Genomic DNA, 22,075 nt, shown 5'->3' with positions numbered 1-22,075 from the left:
AATTCCAGCTTTTGACAAGGGTTTATGGACATCCTTAGCATTCTACTGACAACTAAATCAAGAATTGTCTCTCCCTATATGGGTGTTAGAACTAGCTGTTGGAAGAAGCAATCATTTATCCTCTCTTGTAATTTCTCTCCACTGGAGGTCCTTGAGTTGACATTTGCCCATCAGTCTGAGGATAAATGAATTTCCCTATTATTATTGCCTTTGTCCCTTTTTTATCTTCTGCATTTCCCTTCACGTTAGACTCCATTCTACTCAGATTGGTGTCTTTGATTGTCTTTCGAGGAAAACAGATTTCTGGTGCTTATTTACTGCAGACAACTCATGTTTGTTGAAGTAGCATAATGCCACTGAAGGACAACAGGTAATTGTAGTCAATCTTATCCAAACACTTGTGTTTCCAAGTAGTCATTCAATAGCAATCTATTAGCAGGGGGTGAAATTGAGCCATTAGGACAATCAACTAATTCCAGCATAATTTCCTTGTTTTATTTATAAGTAAATAAGCCTGGCAATGAGGTGTTACGGGACTTTTATAACCATTTGAGTCCTGCACTCCTGATGGTGCAGCTGCAGTGATATTTTCCCTTTGGCTTTTTAAAAATACTGTACTGATTGGAGTGACTGCAGAGAAATCAATGAAAGACTATTTATAATGATCAGATTGCTTCCTTGTTTGTAGGTACAGAATATGTATAACAGGGGAATTGATTCAATGGAACCAAGTTTTGTTTCTTATTTAGGTCTTGGCCATAAGTCCTGGCCTCCTTTCTTCCTTGCTCTTTGCTCTAACCATTTATTGAGAGAGAGAAGCCCCTCCCCAGAGGAACTACCTACATTTCTGCTACCTTAATTCTGGCTCCCTGGTCATCTGCTTCCTATCCCTCCCTCTTGCTACTCCTTTTCTTCTTGCTACAATTCTTGCAATCTAATCCCTGCTCTTGTGTTGGATTTCCTGAGGATATTCCTGGCATTCTCAGGGCAGGTTCACTGCCCAAGAGATTCAAGTGATTGTTCGGGGCACTAAATAGTCAGGGAGCACAACATGGGATGGCTTGTGCCTGTTGTCATCTCCCTGACCAGATCCAAGGCAAGCTGTAGAGGAACTGTGTGGGAGGAGGTATAGAGTCTGTTCCCTCTTTCAAAACCGTATTATATATTAAAAGCTGGTAAGGCTGAAGCTGGCACTAGCCTTTATATGCTAAAATATACCCAGTAGTCGCATAATTTGTGAGTCGCCTTGAGCCAAGAGGAAAGTTGGGAAATAAATATTTCAACAAATAAATAAATTTGGTTTTCCCATATCCTACATGAATGCAGAATTATAGCCAGCCTTCAGTAATCAGTAGGGCTGCCATACTTCCAGGAGGGCCTTTAAAGGAATGAATGGAAAACCAGTGATTTCTGCAATACCACCAGTTAAGTCCTGCCTGCTAAGCCCTGCTGCCTGCAGATGTGGAGCTGGCAGTGGGCAGAGACCTGTTTCTAATCTCTCTTTTATACATTTTTGTTTTAGGATACTCAGTGGTTTTTAAAATGCTGTTTTTATACACTTAATCAGAAAAGTTATTTTTAAATTCACAGGCATTTACTTACCTATAGTACATATCTTTCGTACATAACTTATATTCTTTATTGTTGTACCTTTTAAGCATCCTGACATGCTCAAAATCATAGCTGAAGAATCTTTTTTTTTCTCTTGATGACTTAAGGGTGATTGTGATCTTGAAAAATGCACTTTGTGCCAGGATGGCAGCGATGGGCTGATCAGATAGCTGGAGTTGGGGTGAGGCAAATAGGAATCCAATGCCTTGAAAACACACACATGCACGTACAAACACACACAGATTTTCCAGTCATAAAAAGTTCTGTCTTTAAAAGAGGTTGCCAAAAAAGGCAATGCTTATTTTAAAAAGAATAAAACCTTAGGTATGGTGGATCGGTGTATCAGATAGACCACTGCATCCACTGGCCACAGTGTTTTAAAGTATAGCCTAAGCCTCTGCAATGTCTGCTTTTCACAACAGAAGCATGCTGGCTTCAGGTATCATTTAAAACAATAAGAAAAAAATAATGAATGTGATGAATAATGAAAGCCAATGTTAAATCATCCTTAGATTATATCTGTCAATCCATTCCAATGTTGTCAGTAGATACAATATCATAACGTTCTTTTTAGAAATCACAGAATGTATCTTCCTCAGAAATAACCATCACATGCTAGTTTTTTGAATTTAATAGCATATTACTTAGTGTGCAGATGTTTAATGATAATTGCAGGTTTTAGTCATTGGGACAAATGTAGTTGTCACTATTCTGAAACAAATTATGTGGATTTGAGTAATTTCTTGCTAATCGTATTTTGAGGAAACATTATTCAATCAAGTTTCCTCATGACATTAAGTATATAATCATCTTTGTGCATTCTGATCTCATTGGAATTCCTTATGCTTGCAAGAATCTGAAGATCTTTAAAAATTACATATTTCAGTAATTGGTGATGTTCTGATTTGGGTAGATTATGGCAATTAGATTTGGCAGCCCAGATGAGAGAGGGGGCTGTAGCATGCAACATGCACTGAGAAGTAGTATGCCTCCCAGCATGTCCCAGTAGGCAGCCAGAATGCGCCTGCTGTTGAAACCTTAGATTGGGCTGTACCCTACCCCTCTACTCTGAACTTTACTCCCAGTTTCAGAAGCCTTCCTCTAGTTAAAGTGGATCTTCAGCAAGAGCCATTTAAATGGGAAGGATGACTTTTATGCAGCGGGGAAGGCTTTAGACTTTGCTGAGTGGAGTGCCATCAGTATACCCCACCTCTTTATTTAAAATAAATGTCTAAGATGGCTTACACAAACCTTTTAAAAGCCATATAAAACAAATAACAATCAGCAGCTGTTGGGATTTTAAAAAGCCTTTCAGAATTTCATCTGCACAGTAAGGCTTCTAAGGAACTACCTGAAGGGTAAGGTGCAAGTTCCACAGTGCGAGGCAGTCACCAAGAAATCCCTAATATGGATTCCCACTGATTGGTTTTTCTCAACTGGGAATTCCCATAGGAAATGTTCCTCAGATGACCTTATAGTATGAGTCAGTCCATATGGATGAGGTGGTCCACCAGGTACTGGACACAGGCCATTTAGAGTCTTAAAGGTTACCAACAACTTTTGAGTACCCATTTTATTAGGCCTGGGAGCATACTGGCAACCAGTGTAATTGATACAGGATATGGTTAATGTGTTCACTGTAGCCTGGAAGCTTCCACAGTACAGCATCCTGAACGGGTTGAAACTTCTGAACCATCTTCAAAGTCAACCCCACATAGAAAGCATTACAGTAGCCCAGCCCATATGTTACCAATGTATGTGTGACTGTGGCTAGGACTGCCTTGTCCAGAAAAGACTGCGGCTGGCATACCAACCTAAGTTGCAGAGGAGTTAGCTGTTTTAGTCTGTAGTTGCAAAATAGTAAAAAGTCTGGTAGCACCTTTAAGACTAACCAATTTTAGTGGTACTGGACTTTTTACTATTTTGTATCCTAAGTTGGAAGAGCATACTCCTGGCTACTTCTACAACCTGAACATCCAAAGTCAATGAGGAGAAGAGCCCCATGCTGTTCTGACTGAACCCCAATTCCTGTAGCTGCCTCCCCCCACCTCTGTTTTGTCTGGATTAATTTTATTTAATTTACCTCTGTGCTGCAAAATGAGGTACTCTTGTTTTCCCCAAACCTTTTCAAGTGCTGAATGTACCTGAGTTTCAAGTGCTGAAACTAAATGTACCTGAGTCCTTGCGGCCAACTTGTGGGTGCTATAGCCATTTTAAAGCCTAATGCTGGCCATTTAAAAATACCATGAGATCCCTTCTCTGATTAGGCCCTCTGTGCTGCAAAATGAGGTACTCTTGTTTTCCCCAAACCTTTTCAAGTGCTGAATCAGCCGGGAAGGGAGGGGGGGGTTACTATCACTTTATCCCTTAAAAAGGGCTAAAGGGGGAACAAGAGCACCTCATAACTGTGTCAAGATTTTTGGGGTACAGTGATTGCAGTCCCAATCAGGATCACGCTCTCACAGCCAGCATTAATTAATTAAATGGCCAGCATTAGCTTCAAAATGGTAGCGGCAGGCCCAGGGATGCTGTCATATTAGTTGGGAATGATTTTATTCACAAACTTTTAAACAGAGAATGGAACATCGCATCTGTTTGGATTTCAGAATCTTCTGTTAGACAGCTTTCTTATATCACTGCTCTCCCCGTTTCTTCAAAGTTCTGCAAATGCTAAAGTAATGTAGGTGTTTATGATGCATTATACTTCTCAGTCAATGCGATGGCATTTACTAGACTTGTTATAGTGAGATCTTCCAATCATGTATAACAGGAAGAAAGTCATTGGATTGGATCCTACAGCTCCTTCCTGCTAACTGAGGAGTCTCGTTCAAGACTTCTTCCTCCACAGAACAACTCCTCATATAGCAAAAGGGAGCCCCTTGTGTGGTGAGCTTTCCTTGTGTCTCATACAAACAACTTGTGACTTGCCTTGCTGAAGTCAAGTCAAGGGAGCATAAGCTGGAGAAATTAAAGAGATAGGGGATGCAAAGGTCAATTACTCTGTGACAGGGAGGAGTTGTGACCCTAGACGCTAGTCTCAAACTTCCATTAATGCATCCTATGTGATACTGGGGCTAGGGGTGCTTCTGAAATTCCTCTCATATGAATTTCTCGCCAGATTTCGGAGATCTAAATTATGTTACCTTATTTCAGAAATGGAATTCACTTGCTAGGCATCTTTGATTTTTCATTTTGTTTTTACTTCCAGTTTTTCTGCAGGGAACTGGATGTGTGCACTCTTCTGCAACATTTAGTCCCTTCAGTTCATCAATGTATTTCCCCTTTCCTATACATTAGTAATGAGCACATGTGCACTGATAAAACCTTGAAGAGAATAACTGTGTCAAGATTCATTTGGTACAGTATTTTACTGATGTTGCATTAAAAATTATTTAAACTTGATTATGATCCCATTGACTGCTTTTTTGCATATTAGTTAAGCAATGTGGTCATGCACATATTACATAATAAGAGGAAAGAGGCAAAGGAAAAGCAATTTGTTACAAAAAGAACATTATTCAGTTGCAGCATTAATTTTAGGAATTCTCCTAAATTAATCCAGCATTGAAGAAGGAGTGATGCATAGGGCAATTAAGGAACATGTTGGGACAGAATCTTTAAATGAGACGCTTCTTCTAAGAAGTAATGATTAGTTAGGCAAGTATCCCATTGTCATTGTTTTATGCCGTGAACTCGCTTTGCATCTCAGTTACACCTTTAAGTGAAATAAAAAGTGAAACCCCTTTTAGAAGTTTAAATGTCTCAGGCTGTTAGATAAAGAGATGTTTACAAGAAAGCTTCCCCATGGAGAAGTCAGCAGTTGAAATGAGAACCACTGTACAGGGAATGGCTAGCACGTATGTTATTGCTTGACCTATTATTTCACTTAAGTAGTCCCTGTTTGTAGGATGTATTGTTCATGAGCTTTCAGTAATTCACAGCCATCTGGGCTCTGAGAGAGAGCAGGAAAGAGAGCTGCTGGAGTGGTGAGTCTTTTTCTGTTGCCTTCCTTAACTACTGGGGGGAATTAACTGAGGTTACTGTGTGGGAGGATAGCGTTTGGGGGTGTGTGAGTGCGTAGGGCCTGCTGCAAAGTGGTACCAGTTGGGGGCAGAGGAATTATCAGGGAAGTACCATAAAACCTGAACTACCTCTGAAATGGATTGCAGCAGCATGGCTGGTGAGATAACTGAGGGCCAAGCTACAAGTGACGAATGACACTTGAACAGCAAGTGTATTTCTCCCTGTTCACTTGCCCTCCACTCAATCCACTTGCCGTTCAAATGTCATTCGTCATGTGTAGCTTGACCCTCAGGCAGTGACATGTACAGTCCGTGGCATGTTTGTATTCTTATGTTAGGGTAACAGCAACTACACTTGCAACAAGTGTAAGGAGGAGGAGATACAGGGACTTGAGGCACACTTATCTACACTCAATTTAATAAGGGAAGGTGAAGAGTACATGGACAGAACTACATGAAGCACTTTTCAGAGGGCAACATGAGGAGGAGGGGAAAGTATCTCAGGATTTGGAGGAGCACCCAATACAAGAGACAGGCACATGGAAGAAAGTAACCCACAGGAGCAGGATAATCAGGAGACATTCTGAGCCTTTGATGCTAAGCAATCGGTTCCAGGATCTCCCTATAAATATTGATTCTGGACCACTGGATCAAGAGCTACTCCCTCAGACTCCTCAAGCCTTGAAAGAAATTTCTCAGGCCTCTGTGGATGAGTAGACTCAAGCATCCATTCCTCAATATAGGAGAAGGTGTGTGCTGGTAATTGGGGACTCCCTGCTGAGAGGAGTAGAGGGTAAAGTGTGCCAACAAGACTTGTTGTCTCAAGAAGTATGTTGTCTACTAGGTGCATGCATCCAGGATGTGACAGAAAGGGTAGGAAGACTTATCAAACCCACAGATTATTATCCCTTCCTCCTGATACATGTGGGAACAAATGATATTGCCTGGCACAGTCCAGAACGCATTAAAACAGACTATGTGGCTCTGGATAAAAAGGTTAAGGACCTGGAAGCACAGGTTGTGTTTTCGTCAGTTCTTCCTGTCATAGACTGTGGTTTAGGAAGAGAAAGAAGAATGCTGCAAATAAATAACTGGCTATGTAGATGGTGTCATCAGGAGCAATTTGGGTTTTTTGGACCATGACATGATTTTGAGATGAAGCTCTTCTATCAAGAGATGGTTTGCACCTCACAAGCATAGAAAAAAATGTGTTTGGTACAAACCTTGCAAACCTGATAAGGAGGGCTTTAAACTAAATCCTATGGGACAGAGAGTCAAAAATTCAAAGCCTGTAACTGGAGAACACTGAAGACCTGCAGGGAGTGGAACTTATGCTAGGAAACATTAACTCGCAGGTATGCACAGAAAAAAACCCCTCAGAGCATATAACTCATGGCTTCTGATGTTTCTACATGAATGTACAGAGTATGGGAAACAAACAGGAGAAACTTGAAGTCCTAATACTGGAAGGGGACTATGACATAATAGGCATTACCAAAATTGATGGAATGACAATCACAATAGGAATACTAGGACTGAGGTCCAAATGAAGCTATTATTTATAAGTAGTTCTATATTTTATTTGTACATTTCATTTATACCCCTGCCTTTCTCCCCTATGGTGACCAAGAGGAGCTTACATCGCCATTATATTGTTCCTTTGAGGTACAGTGATGTACAGAAATCAACTTTGATTGGATTTGGGAATTTTAACCTCCCCTAGTGTTAAATAATATGGCCAGACTTTGAATTTTTTAAAATGTCTTGCCCATTAATGACATCTCTGTGTTACTATTTAACAATAGACGCTCCTCAACCTTCCCTAGTACATTGTAGCAAGATTTTTCTTTGTTAGGCTTTAAACTTTGTGCTTCTTTGTAACAGCGCTAGAGGTGGGCGCGAACTGGAAAAAAAATGAACCATGCAAAGATCCCGCAATCTTTGTTAAGAAATGCATGACTCTCTTTATTTGGTGGTCCTGACATATGCCGATTTCTATACAGCATGTGTAAAGTTAATATGCAAAATAGCATATAGCAATCTAATGATTCTACAGTAGCATCCTTTTGGTGAAGTACTTCACCCTATTGGTATTGGTGCTGGTGCTATTTAATTTGTTGATAAATGATCTAGAACTGAGGGGGGGAGGTGAACAGTGTAGTGGCAAAGTTTGCAGATAACACAAAAATATTCCGGAAGGTGAAAAACGAGGCAGACTATGAAGAGCTCCAAGAGGATCACCACAAATTGGGTAAGTAGGTGATAACGTGGCAAATGAAGTTTCTCATTGGCATGTATAAGATGATGTCCAGTGTAACTTAAAAAATCCCAACTTCACGTCTATGCTAAAGGGGTCTGAACTTGATGAGCCTGAGACCCTGGGGTCGTGGTTCAATGAAGTGTCAGCCCAGAGTGCCACAGCAGTGAAAAAGGCAAACTGTTGCTGGGGATTGTTAGGGAAGAGATTGAAAATAAAATGGCATGTATAAATCTATTATGTGGTCTCATTTGGAACACTGGTCATGGTATCTCAAAATTGCAGAGCTAGAAAAAGTTCAGAAGAGGGCAACCAATATGATTAAGGAGTCTGAGCACCTTTGCTATGAAGAAAGGCTAGAAAAAAGACAACTAAGGGAAGACAGTAGGTGGCTCAAGGTTGACTCTGCCTTCCTGAGGTTGGTAAAGTGAGTACCGTTTCCTGGAGGTAAAGTGTAGATGACTGAGGAAGGCAAACCACCCCATAACAAAAAGTCTGCCAAGAAAACATTGTGATGCAATGTCCCCCCACAGGTCAGTAATGACTCAGGGCTTGCACAGGGGACTACCTTTACCTTTATTAAAGAATCTACTGTTTTCTATGTTATAAAGTGCTTGGACAGAAGATCTCCTTGAGACCTTCAGTTCTAGAAGTGTAATTATATATATATATATATATATATATATATATATATATATATATATATATATATATATATATATATATATATTTAAAACTTACATGTTAATAGATGCATACAGAAGTTGGATGTGACTTGTAATTTACTTGATTCTTTCAAATATTATCAACGTATCAATTTTTGGGTACCCATTCCATGAAGATTTATCTGGTCAGTACATTTTTTGTGTTGATTTAATTGTGTGTTGCAGCATTTTCAGTAATGCCAAAAGGGGGACTCACCTCAGATTTCTCACTGCAAAAGGACACTCCATTCAGCCTCCATCATCTCCTCCTTCCATCCAAGTATCCCTCACAAGGAAATATGGCAGATCTGCCACTTGATTTGTGTCTTCATGCAAATGCTTATTATTGTCCTGAGTTGAAGCTAGTTTATCTGATTCTTGCTGAGGGCATGCTGTTTCTTTTTGTTTGTTTTGTTTAAATTTGCCTTTCTCATGCAAGTATGACTTATAAGCTAAGTATAACTATGATAGCCGTTATGACTTCTGTTCTGCCTTATTTGCTATTCTGTCTTAGTAAGACATATGCAGATGTTTAAATTAATATTTGTGTGAATTAAAAAAACATACTTCATAATGCAGCCAATTATGAGATGATGTGCACACTTTTTCTTACATATTAATGTCTGTGTTGGTAGGTAAGGTAAATTATATCCTTACAGTAAAGGAAAAGTGAATGTGTTGATCTAGAAGCATGGTCACACTCTATATAATTCTATTCCAAAATGCATGAGCAGTTTTACAAAAGAAACAAAAGGCTGACATTATCTAAACGCAACCAGATTCCATTTAAATGCCTACATCTTTCTTAATAAGATAAACCATCAAATACCAATTTTCAGTGACATTTTCATTAAAATGATTGGTAACTTTAAACTGTATTTACTAATAGCATAGTTGTTATTGATCACATATCCAGTGAAGCTTATCATCTAATAACTATCAATAAGTAGAACAATGAGTTTGCTCACAAGGAAAGCAGCAAACAGAGAAAGATGAAAACACAGTTGTTCTACCCACGTAGAAGCAGGGATAAAAAATACCTTCCCAGGGACTTTTCCTTGCAGTGCTATCTGAGGAAAAGAATCCACACAATGTCCTGTAAAGCGAATCCTTAGTAGGATAAGACAGACATATTAGTGATGCTAGTAATAGGCAAATCTGCCTGAAGGATTACCTTCTTATCTGTCCTCATCAGTTAAGACCATGATCATCGTCAACCTTATTCTACATACTCTCAATTTCAGAGGTTAAGGTGGATGAGCAGCACGGCGAGGGCTTTTTCAGTAGGATGCCCAGGTTCTAGATCTCTGCCTGCAGTCTTGCATGGCATTGAACTTAATAGTCTTTTAGTGTATATATTCATATATAGTGCAGATGCCACAGGCAGTATAATTTTGGCAAAGGGTAGTAGGATTGATTTTGGTAGGTACAGGACTTCAACTTTCTTTGTCACCAGAACTCCATTTACTTAATTATGTTGAAAACATACCTAAGGCCTCTACAGATTTCATGACCAATTTCACTTTGAGGGGAAGAGGGTTCTGGCAGCTACCCCCCTTGCCATGTGGTATCACCACTCCTGACCGATATAGTTGTAAATGCTGTTGCTTGCTGAGTTTTTGCTAGCCACTGGAAGAAAGAAGCTGCACCTAATTTTTTTTTATTATGATAAAGTTAAATAATTTGTTTTAAAAGGAGTCTCTGAACTTGTTAAATTTATAGAGACCATTGTTACATCTAGTGGATAATGAAAAACAAATTTTGTAATTTTATAACAAGTGTAAATAATAAAGGAAAAATAATATAAACAATATATCCTGAAAGTAAAAGCAGCATTCATGTTTATTTCTCAAATGAGAATCAGTGTCTGGAATTTTATAGATTTTCTTCTGAACTTTGAGCTTCATAGACTTAGAGAAATTGAGAGTTTACATGAATTCAATAATGCTTCATTCAATGTATTTTTCAATGACTGTGGAAAAAGTAAAACCTTTCAACTTGCTTTTTGTCACTGTTTGGGAGGTGTACAGTCAGGGCTTTTTTTCAGGGGGAACACGGGGGAACGGAGTTCTGGCACCTCTTGAAAATGGTCACATGGCTGGTGGCCCCACCCCCTGATCTCCAGACAGAGGGAAGTTTAGATTGCCCTCTGCATTGCTGAGATCAGGGGGTGGGGCCACCAGCCATGTGACCGTTTTCTCCGAGGGCAACCCACTGAGTTCCACCACCTCTTTTCCCAGAAAAAAAGCCCTGTGTACAGTACATTGTTCTTTTATTTTTCCTCTGGTTTTATAGTTCCTTTGAAAATATACTGTGGATCACAGTTCCACAAATATTAACATAAATTATGCATTCTTGATTTGAGGGTTACCCATGGTAAAAGGAAGAGGACGCCTTTGAATAGGACAAAGCCCTTATTGGATCAGTATGCTCCTCTTTAAGATTCTAGTGGGAAGTTTCTTCCTCTTGAAGATAAAAGGTGAAACTAATATCTTCCTGAGGCATGCAAACTGTATGTTCCAGAAACATGGGAGAAATATTGCCCTTATCTATGAGTACTCCAAATCAGTCAGTGACACAAGTTTTATTCCATCTTTATTGGATGAGCCTCTACTAGTGATAGGGGCGCTACAGAAACTTTCTCATCCCTCCCAGCTCCTTTTCTATAGCCCTCCATCTGAGTTTAACTGTACACATGTTAGATGGTTTAGATATAGTAAATGCACCCAAGGACTGTTTCTGTTGCACCCATAAAGGAAACTGGAACATGAAGTTCCCAGGGTTCAATCAGTCAGTTACTAGAATGCAGTCTCTTGGGAACCATAGATCCTGCAGTAATTAATTTTGGCTAGCCTCAGGAGGGAATACTTCAGTAGGAGAAACTCAGGATATACTTCGTAATAGTACTGTGCAGGAAATCTATACTGATTTTCCCGTGTTTCAAGTAAATTACACAGGAACAGGGTCAATCTGTTCAGGATGGACTATAAAAGATCTGAATTTGTGGTTTTTCTTTGACAAATGGGCTACCAATTACCACCCAGAATATAGTAGAGGTGCTTGTGTTGGGTTAGGATACTTGATTTTCCCTGTACAAATGAAGGAAAAACAAAGGAATAGATGACAAATAGTAAATGATGTTGGGAAAAAGAAAGGTCAATTAGGCCCTCTTTGTTCAGATATGGTAATAACTGGGACTCAGCTCTCAGATACAGAACGTTCTAGGGTGGGAGCAGGATTAATAACTGGAATCCTTACTTTGGGTTCGTATCCAGGCATTATTGCCCAGGAGAATAGGAAATCATCCAATGAGGAAGAGACACCTATAGTTCAATATATGTATGCTTTATAAATACTGGGTTGGCTGAAACTCTGTTTATTGTAATAAACTTCAACCTTCTTGATCTACGAAAGCCATGTGTCTCTTGATTGGAGGAGTACCCACAGTAAAGGGAATAATTTTTCCAACATAGATGGGCCCTGGTCAAGCCATCCAACAACCTCAAAGAGTCCCTGTCTCGTTCAAAGCCAGCAAAACTGCCATTCAACTCTCCCTTTTTTTGTTCTCTCTGTTTCTCGCTCTTTCTCTCTCTTCTCTTGTCCCCTTCCCTTCCTTGTCTTTTAGGGGGAAAGCCATTTTGGTGGGAATGGCAGCCAAGGTGGGCCTGGATTCAACTAGAATGCCAGAGGGAGCCCTGTGTAACTTGGATTTACCTAGCTTTCCTGCTTCCACTCAGGGCCAAGCTACACATGACGAAAGACACTTGCCTGGCAAGTGGATTGAGTGGAGGGCAAGTGAACAGGGAGAAATACACTTGCTGTTCAAGTGTCATTGTGTAGCTTGGCCCTCAGTCACTGCAGTTCCCTGATGGGGAGGGTCAGGAGACTAGTGAAGTATAACTGTCGGGGCAGGATGCTAGGTCCAACCTACTGTCCTAGCTGAAAACAGAAATTAAGAAAGAATTTAAAGAAGCCATTAAGGAATTTAGAGGGGAGGACACGGTGTCTAGAAGGGGTGGAAAAAAGTCAGTTCACATTAAGAACAAAATAAACGAGACGTCCCTCCTCCTCAAATCCAAAAGAAGGAGAATGGAGGAAACCCAGAGGCAGAGGGATTCCAGCCCCTGGGAAGACCTTCATTCTGATTCTGAAATTTCAGAGCCTCCTTCAGAAAGTGAAAAAGGAGAATTTCCACTTCTACCTTAAGTAGATGGATAAGGGAATCCATTGTTATAGCGTGCAAAACAAGAAAATTGGAACCACTAGCAGGCATAACAGTTAAAACTGAGGCCAAGATAATAAAAATATAACAATGTACAACTATTACATTTGCTGGGTGGATCATACATTAATTATAAGCTTAGCTTAATGCTCATAAACTCTCTTGCTTGATCCACAATATTTCAAATGGATGCAGGTTGAAAATGGAAACTTAATTCTGTGAAACTTCAGAAGGCTGTGTATGTGATGGGTTTTGACAAGGTCACTTTCCTTCTTGATTTTCCTTTTGTAAAGATGACTTGGAAGTACATCTCTACATGGTAAGATCAATAATTAATGTATTCTGGAAAATATTTATATTCACTTTTCAGGACATGGTTTCTGTCACTCTCCCTGCTCAGAGTACTTTGAGAAAAATCCTTATAATAAGGAAATGAGGGAAAGTCAACTAATATGCTGCTATAGTTCAGAAGAAAATGTTTTTTATCTATTTTAAAGGAAAACATGCTGGTTATTGATACAACAAAGCATTTTTGGTTCTGATGGTGCTGAACTGCTGAAAACTTATTGGAATTTTAGTATAAAAAATGGAAACTAAAATTTATTGTGATTACGTTAGTTGTACAGATGAATACTGACTAGCCATGTTTGCAGTTTGTCAGGAGAATGATCTTGTTGACTATTTTACTAGAGTTGCCAACTCCAGACTTGAAGTTGGCAGTTCTAGTAAAACTCCAGGTGCACTGAAATACTTTTGTCTCTTTTTTTCCAATCTATATTATATATCATAGAAATATGTGTTTTTCTTTCAGGGGACGCCAGCAAGTCTAGTGAGGTATAAAGTCGATGTTGTCCAGTTCCCTTATAGTGCAAGTATCTTTGATGTTGAAGAAGATTCTGGGCGTGTAGTAACTCGTGTGAACCTTAACGAAGAGCCCAGCATGTTATTTAAGGTAAAGGAATATATTTAAAGTAATAATGGAATATACATTTAGTTTTATATGTTTTAGTCAAATTTAAAATGCTGCTGCTGCACTCACGCCACCATGGAACAGTTATTCTGTGTAAGATCATATAGATCTCAGTCAGTAACAGTTGTTAGTTTGTTGGTGCATTTTATATATACTCTCTGTTTGTGGGACCAGCAGCTAAAAGGTGAGGGAGCAAGGTTGAGGTGACAGAAACAAAGACTAGATACACAACTTTATTGGTTACAGCTGATGGCATGTGGGCAAAGCACAGATCATGGATCCAAACATTGGCCAGTCCACCTGCCAGCCAATGACTACCCTCTTCTGCCCAGCCTGCCTGCTGGAGGGTACTGCAGGATGGCAGGATGTGGGATTCTACATGGGCTCAAGCCTCTGCATAGCTCCCCTTGCCATCTGAGAATAAGAATGTACCAGTAGCCCCTGAGCCAGCCTTGCTGCTGCAATGCCTCACCTTCAGGTTCCCTTAAAAGGATCCTCAAAGATGGAAGAAATGGGCGTGCAGGCCCAGTTCCCCACCAAATGGATCCGGGCTGAATGCTGATATCATCAGCCTATGCAGTTGTGATGAAGGATACAAATAATCAAGGAATACCCAAGCCAACTTTGCTTCCTCTAACATTTATGACATACCAAATTGAGGGATGAGTAGGTCGGAAAGCCAGATTCAACTGAATGCCAATGATGCAACTGGTTCTACAATAAATTCCCCTCAGGCGCTGCCATCCAGCTAGCCTTACACTGATTGATTGGTTGGGAAGCCCAACCTGCTGGGGCCTCTTGCTGCTTTCGGAGGGCCCTGGGAGACACTGCACTACCAACAGAAGATGGTGGCTCCCCTGTGTTGCATCCTAGCCCCATGGGCCCACAAACTAGGGCTCCAGGTAAGTCTGGGACCAGGGTCTCCCTGAGCAATAAGAAATTTCTGGGATAGTATTTCCAGGTTTGATTTCCTTTAAGTGGAGGAGCACCAGAGACTTGTGATTCTTTCGTAAATGTTTGCCTTCTGTACAAATATACAAGTAGATCATAGGTGGAAGCAAAGAAATTTACTATCTCATATCTGAACCTTAGACAGAAAGAGCAAAAGAGAGATCCTTATCATCTCAGACAACTCACAGTGCTCTTGTGTCCTAAATTCAGTCTGAGCTTTCTCTCCCCCCCCCCCTGCACAGACTTTCCCCTCCCCTCTGCTGGGGATGGGGGGGCATCACCTTCTCCCAATCTGATGGATAATTTGTTCAAACACACTACACAAATCAGGAGATAATCTCCAAGCCATTTGTTCTCATTGATAAAACATCATTATGGGTCATTAACCTCCTAAGAAAGAAATCGTCAGCTTGCAGCCATAACAATACTGTTGTCTCACACAATAAATACAGTCAAGTGGAAGAAAGTTCCATTGATCTAAAGTGAATCCAATTAAGTGTGTTTTGGATCAGAGTCTTCCCTAGTTTTCACGGAGCTTGGTTTTTCTGCTTCTTAGTTTTGAACTATATCTATAACAAATAAGATTTGAGTCCAGTGGCATCTGAGAGGCCAACAAGATTTTCAGAGTGTAAGCTTTCGAGAGTCAGAACTCCCTTCTTCAGACATTCTTCAGTATACATCCTACTATTTCTTCATAATCAAGATCCAGAAATCTGCTTCCCCACTAAAATCAGTGATCGTTAAATGGAGGAGCAGAGAACAGACTGCGGGCAACAAGAGAGGGGTTCCTCATGAATCTGCAAATGAACAACCTGCTGGTACATGCATCACAATTTCTACATTACAGTACTACACTGAAATTCTTATAATTTGTTATATGTGGTTGCAGGGTTTTTTCAGTATAGTTATTTATAGTCCACCTTTCTCACAGAGACTCAGGGTGGCTTACACAATGCAAGTCAATACAATAAAAACCTGGGACATTCAATAAACAAAACAATAGGCTATGGATTGCAGAAATTTGAAAATGAGCATAATTCTCAATACAGAGATGAAACATCGCTGAAACAGAACATAAGTAATTTGACACGACATATTAAATGATGTAGAAACAACCCAGTGGGAGCATATCTATGTCAACATACAATACACAGTAGTATATTCTACATTCTCTGTCCCTTTACCGAAGCATCTCTATGAGCCATTTCTTACAGCAGAACTCTATTGCCTGGGTGAGAAGCCCCCCCCCCCCGAATAATTCAGTTTTGCATTATTTGCAAGAGAGCGGGAGCTCTCCTGACCTCTTCAGGGAGGCCATTTTACAAGGTGGGAGCCACCACAGATAATGTGTGTGTATGGGCAGAAGCCAATTTTCCCATTTGGAGGATGGTGTCTGCAGAAGGCCCTGTTCAGATGAGTGAAGCTGCTGTAGCAGAACATAGGGAGAGATGTGTTCCTGCAGATATGAGGGGCCAAAGCCATGGAGACCTTCATATGTGACAGCCAAAACTTTGAATTGAGCCTGGTTACTGAGCCAATGGAGAGACCACAAAAAGAGATTAATATGCATGCTCTGCCAAGTTCCTGATAACAATCAAACTGCAGCATTCTGCACCTTCTGGAGTCTTCAAGTTAACAGGAAGTTGGTCCCTGCAGGTTTTTGCCTGGAGTAAAATTCTTTGAATATTTGAAATCCTTTGATTTCCTGATTGAAAAGTCACAACCAAGCATCCATTTCACTGTGCCTTAAACAAAAAGGTTAGGGCCTACTTATGGCCAAAGCACATATGATGCTTTGCCATTGTAATGGTCTCTGACCGCAAAGAAATGCATTCATTCATATGATGCTAGAGAGTCAGTCAGTGTGGTATACTGGGTGGACTACAGTAAGGGAGACCCAGCCCCTTGGGGAGAGGGATAAAAAATGTACTCTGTAGATAATACCTTGGTGTGTATTTCACTGTGAACAGCAGCCCAGGGGAGAGAGTGGACTTTTCTGCATGGGGCTTTTTCATCAGTTCTGGCCCCATGCAGCTTTGATGTATCCCTTGAGTTTTGCTCGTGTTCAGTTCAGTCTTCAAATTGCTTCCTATACTCTTTCATGTTGTGCACAGTGAAAGGATACATCTGCTGCAGAATCAATTCTCTTCCAGGTTTTTTTGTGCAACTTTGGGGGGAAAATGCTAATGGATAATAGAAAAACTCTACAGAGAGCCCTTAATCCCACTTAATATTTTGACGTTTCCTCCCAGAACACCTCAGCCAGTACCACACAGAAATGTCATCATTGTTTGTTATGTGTTGTTTGTGCACTCTAACCTTGGCAGTATGAAGAGTCTTCTCACCTGTACAAGCTATTTAGGATGACATTTTCTGAAAGAGTCTATGTTTCCTGAATTTTTTAGACCCATTTCCCCACTGATTTTTAAATTATTTTTTACAATGATGTTGTGATGTTAATTTTTTTTAAGTTGCAATTTTAAAGTTTCCCTCCAGAATGCCTCAGCCAATTAATACATAGATATTTTGTTAAATTTGGAGCTCAAATAACACCGCCCAACATTTGACAGACAAGGAGAGGGTGAGGCAGTTTAAAAACAACCTCCACTAATGTTCCAACATTACAATGTTGTACAGATGTGCAAAAAAAAAGCCACACTGATGAAACTGATGTCATCTCTCCCCAGAGAGCCCGCAACAGAAACAGCACATTTTTCTGAATGCAGAAATAAAATCAGATACCAACCAAACACCAGTTCACGTCCATCACATGCAGAATTACCAAAGCCCAACGTGAATCCAATTCTCGCGGGTTGAATACTAGAAAGCCCACTGAAGTGAGCATGCGGGAAAGCTTGGTAAATATTCATTGGAGCAGTCACCTGGGGAAGGGGAATTTAACTCTTTCCCCCTTGCACCATTTCTCCAGTTGGAGATGTCCACCATAGAAGGGCTTTCACTCTAGCAAGATATGATGCCATGCCATCTAAGGTAATGGAAGGGAGATATAAGAAGATACCTTATGCTCAAAGGATTTGCAGGTGTTCCCTTGGAGAGGTGGAAACACTGGAACATACGTTTTTTTGCTGCCCCCTCCATAAAAGGATTAGAGACTTGACAATTCTTCCTTTGTTATCTGGATTGGAGGGGATACCAGATAACATATCCTTGGCAAAGCTATTGGCCGACAAAAATCCAGCTGTCACTAGGATGACAGCTAAGTTTTGCAGCCAGGTGATTGCGCAACAAAACAGACCATCAAATACTGGAATGGCCACAAGGGATTCCTCTCACCCTGATTAAGTTTTAAAGACTTCTGCCTAATATCACTTTTATATCAAGGGAATACAGTGAAATAAAATTCATTCAGGATTTTATTAAGCTTACCTCTGTATTGGTGTATTAGGATATGTTTTTGGATGTTTTATTTGAAGTATATGAATTCTAAACAATGTATTTTATTTTGCTCTATGTTCTGATTTTATTATGTATAGCTGGTCTAATGACCGTTACAATAACTACTACTACTACACCATACCCTCATTTTCCTAGGGAAGGGGGAAAGAAATGCACTATCTGGATACCTGACATTTTCCCTCCTGGGGCTCAAAGCAGTCCAGTCACAGATTCTTCATGTCACATTTTCTTTGGTCTTTAGTGACGTGCTGGAAGATTCATATTCATGAGATAGTTTCAGGTGTGTATCTGTGTTGGTCTGCAGTAGAAGAGCAAGATTTGACTTTCAAGAGTCAAAGCTCCCTTCTTCAGAAGAAGGAAGGAGGAAAATGGAGCTTTGAGTCTTGAAGGCTCATACCCGGCAAATCTAGTTGGTGTTTACAGTGCTGCTGGACCTGAATCATATTCATGAGAAACATCTAAGACGTAGTGATTAGAGTGTCAGACTTAAATTTGGGAGAGCCATGTTTGAATCTCCATTCTGCTTTAAAAGTTTGCTGGGTGACCTTGGGTTAGTCACACACTCTCAGGGCCAAGCTACACATGACGAATGACACTTGATCGGCAAGTGTATTTCTCCCTGTTCACTTGCCCTCCACTCAATCCACTTGCCGTTCAAGTGTCATTCGTCATGTGTAGCTTGGCCCTCAGTCTAACCTTCCTTACAGGGTAGTTATGAGATTAAAATGGAGGCTAAGAGAATGGTGTAAGCCACTTTCTGTTCCCATTGGGAAACTTCTTGGGGACTTCCACACAGGCTTTTTCCATTGAATTTTTACATAATCAACACTGGTCTTTTGCTGCAGTTTGGAATACTTTTAGGCGTGAATTTTGTATTTAGGGCCGATTCCAGACGACTAACCTGAAGGCGCTGCATGCCACCATGTTCCGGATCGCGACGGGGAAAACGCGAAATATCGCGTTTTCTCGCACGAGTTTGGCGTGACGTCGCTCCAAACTCGCGTGAGAAAACACGATATTTCACGTTTTCCCCGTCACGATCCGGAACATGGCGGCATGCAGCACCTTCAGGTTAGTCATCTGGAATCAGCCTAGGACTGCATTATGAATAAAGATTTCAGATGGTTTTGTTAGAGTTGGTGTCCATGATTTATTTCATTGTTATATTGCAATTTAAATAAGAACAAATCATTCAGATGATTAAATAACTTTGACATGTCATATGTAAAGCTGTAATAGCTGCTATGTGCACATTCATTTGTTCCCTGTGTTTGTTTTTTATAGCTTGTAGTTATCGCTTATGATGATGGTGACCCTGTGAAGTTCAACACCACCACTGTAGAAATTACCGTATTGCAGCCCTCAGTAATTCCACGGTTTACCCAGGATGAATATAGGTATGATGGTGTTCCATTTCTATCATTAGTATTCCTTTTGAAAAACAAGAAATATCTGCTCTTTGAACTCTTGTATTAAGTAAGCTATGAACAATGTCATGTTCACTTAATGGCAGTATTCTTGAAAGTATAGTTAGCAGCCAAAGATTAATGGTGATTTTCTTGTCAGGTTTGTATAATTAAATATTATACCTTATGCCAATTTCCTGAACATGAGAATCAAATGAGTAATAACTATGCAGAGATTACGATATTGTGCTGGCTAGTTTTATTTAACTGCTGTGGCAGAGTAGGTCACATCATTCTTCATTTTATGGTCATGCAATTTCATAAATATGAAAGAGTCTTAGGAATTGCATTGCTCAGCTGTTGTTTATTTAATGGAATATCATTTACACCTGTAGCTAGAGACATGGAGTATTTACATTGTTCAGTGATGATACTGGCAGCAAAACACACTATCTGAGAAAGCTGCAAGGATGAATAGCATTGTGATATCGCTACAAGATACCTGACAGGTTTTTATTTTACTTTATTTTATTTATTTATTTATAATCTGCCTTTCTCACTGAGACTCAAGACAGATTACACAGTGTAAGTCAATATGATCAATGGCTGGGACATGCAATAAACAATACAATAGGGTATGGATTGCAGAAATGTGAAAAACTAGGCAGAATCCAATGCAGAATTGATACAATGTTGAAACAAAACATAAACAATTTAACAGGAAACATTAGACAATGTGGAAACTACCCAGTAGAATTATACTTACAACTGCAGACAGTGCACAGTAGTATAATCTACAGTCCCCATCCATTTACCAAATCCACTCTCTGAACCATTTCCTTACAGCACAGCTCTATCACCTATGTAAAAAAAGCCCTCTTGAATAATAGAGAAATAGTAAGAAGCCCTGAGAGTGAATGACACATTATTCTGTGAATTAGCCACCAAACATGGTGTGAGATTTTCCATAAACATTCTAAACTAGTTTTACCCGCAATATTGGATAGCTAATGTATACTTGGGAGGAGGGAGTAGAGTTTGCTGAATATTCATCCAGTTTATTTTTTCTCTGGACAAAAATGCTGTTTTCTGTGTTCCTAAAATAAAACAATAATAACAACAACATTTGATTTATATACTGCCCTTCAAGATGACTTAATACCCACTCAGAGTGGTTTACAAAGTATATTATTATTATCATCCCCACAACAACAATCACTCTGTGAGGTGGGTGGAGCTGAGAGAGCTCTTGGAAGCTGTGACTGACCCAAGGCCACCCAGCTGGCTTCAAGTGGAGGAGTGGGGAATCAAAACCAGTTCTCCAGATTAGAGTCCCGTGTTCTTAACCACTACACCAAACTGGCTCTCAGTGAAAAATCCATCTAAAGGGAGCCTACCACATAATATTCACTCCTTTGGATTCATAACAACTTTCAATTATACATTTCTTAAAACACAGTCCTATGCACCAGCACACTATATGGTACTATTGGTCACAATGTTACGTGGCACACCAGAGCTCAGCCCAAGCCCTGTATTCTTTTGCATATCAAGGAATTAACCAGATGCATAGGATGGGAGCATTCCACAAACTTTGAAATGCTGTTTCTATTAGAGCACCAGGTCCACATCTGAGCTCATAACTGAGATGATTGTATTAAGCAGACATTTACAAGCAACAAACCATGGTGTTATGGTATAATGGGAAGAGAGACTTCTGGGTATCTTAGTAAGATGTTGGTATGAATGTAAGAGCTGGGAAAGATAAAATGAGTATAGTTATTATACTGGTTTTCCTGAAAGTGGTATGAAAAGTTCCCTATGGGTTACTTTATTGCTTATTCTATAGCAATCATACAGCTTTGTTTAATTGCGTGTCTGGTATCTTATCAGAAAATGTCAGATAATATACAGTACAACTAAACTAGTAGATAATTTACATGGGATTCAATTTGATGTAGGATACAAGGGGACTCGCAGGGGACATGCTTTAATAAAGTGGTTTCGTTTGTTAATTGATGAGAAATGTTGCATTTGAGTGTCCTGGGAATTTGACACTAACATATTTTATAGCATCTCCATAACTGTAAGACTCTCTCTCTCTCTCTTAAAAAATAACTTACAGAGCAATCCTAAGCAGAGTTACTCCCTTCTAAGTGTATCACAATCAATGAGCTTCGAAGGGTGTATCTTTTCTTAGGACTGCACTGTCAGAGAACTAAGAAAAAGGAGTATCTCTAGAAACTGACAATGAAAGAAGTCCAGTCTTTTGCTACCCTCACAACATTGTCAAGGCCAGATGTGAAGTAAAACCTAAAGCAGAAATTGTTCAATAAGTTGTCTAGGGTGTTTTTTTTTAGAAACAGCATCCTCTGGTGTTTAATTATTGTACTTTACAAGGAAAAGTTCAAAGGTACCTTGGATTTTTGTTAATTAATGCATATCATGTTCTCTTGTGCAAGTAAAAAGTCATGGTTAATAGACACAGACTGCTACTGTAGGTGATAAATTGCTA

At 39.8% G+C, this 22,075-nt stretch overlaps 1 protein-coding gene across 2 annotated transcripts in view; it reads left to right on the top strand.

Moving 5' to 3' along the window:
* PCDH15 (protocadherin related 15) overlaps positions 1-22,075 on the top strand; it is a 521,765-nt gene that overhangs the window by 387,559 nt on the left and 112,131 nt on the right. For both annotated transcript variants that reach the window (XM_054983659.1, XM_054983658.1), the window contains 2 exons: positions 13,628-13,768; positions 19,439-19,551. In XM_054983659.1, coding sequence (XP_054839634.1) covers positions 13,628-13,768; positions 19,439-19,551 — 254 coding nt within the window. The remainder of the gene's footprint in view (positions 1-13,627; positions 13,769-19,438; positions 19,552-22,075) is intronic.

This window comes from Eublepharis macularius, chromosome 6 (genome assembly GCF_028583425.1).
Source record: "Eublepharis macularius isolate TG4126 chromosome 6, MPM_Emac_v1.0, whole genome shotgun sequence".
Lineage (NCBI taxonomy): Eukaryota > Metazoa > Chordata > Lepidosauria > Squamata > Eublepharidae > Eublepharis > Eublepharis macularius.
The sequence above is the reverse complement of the archived record's forward strand: the minus strand, read 5'-3'. Positions and strand labels throughout refer to the sequence as shown.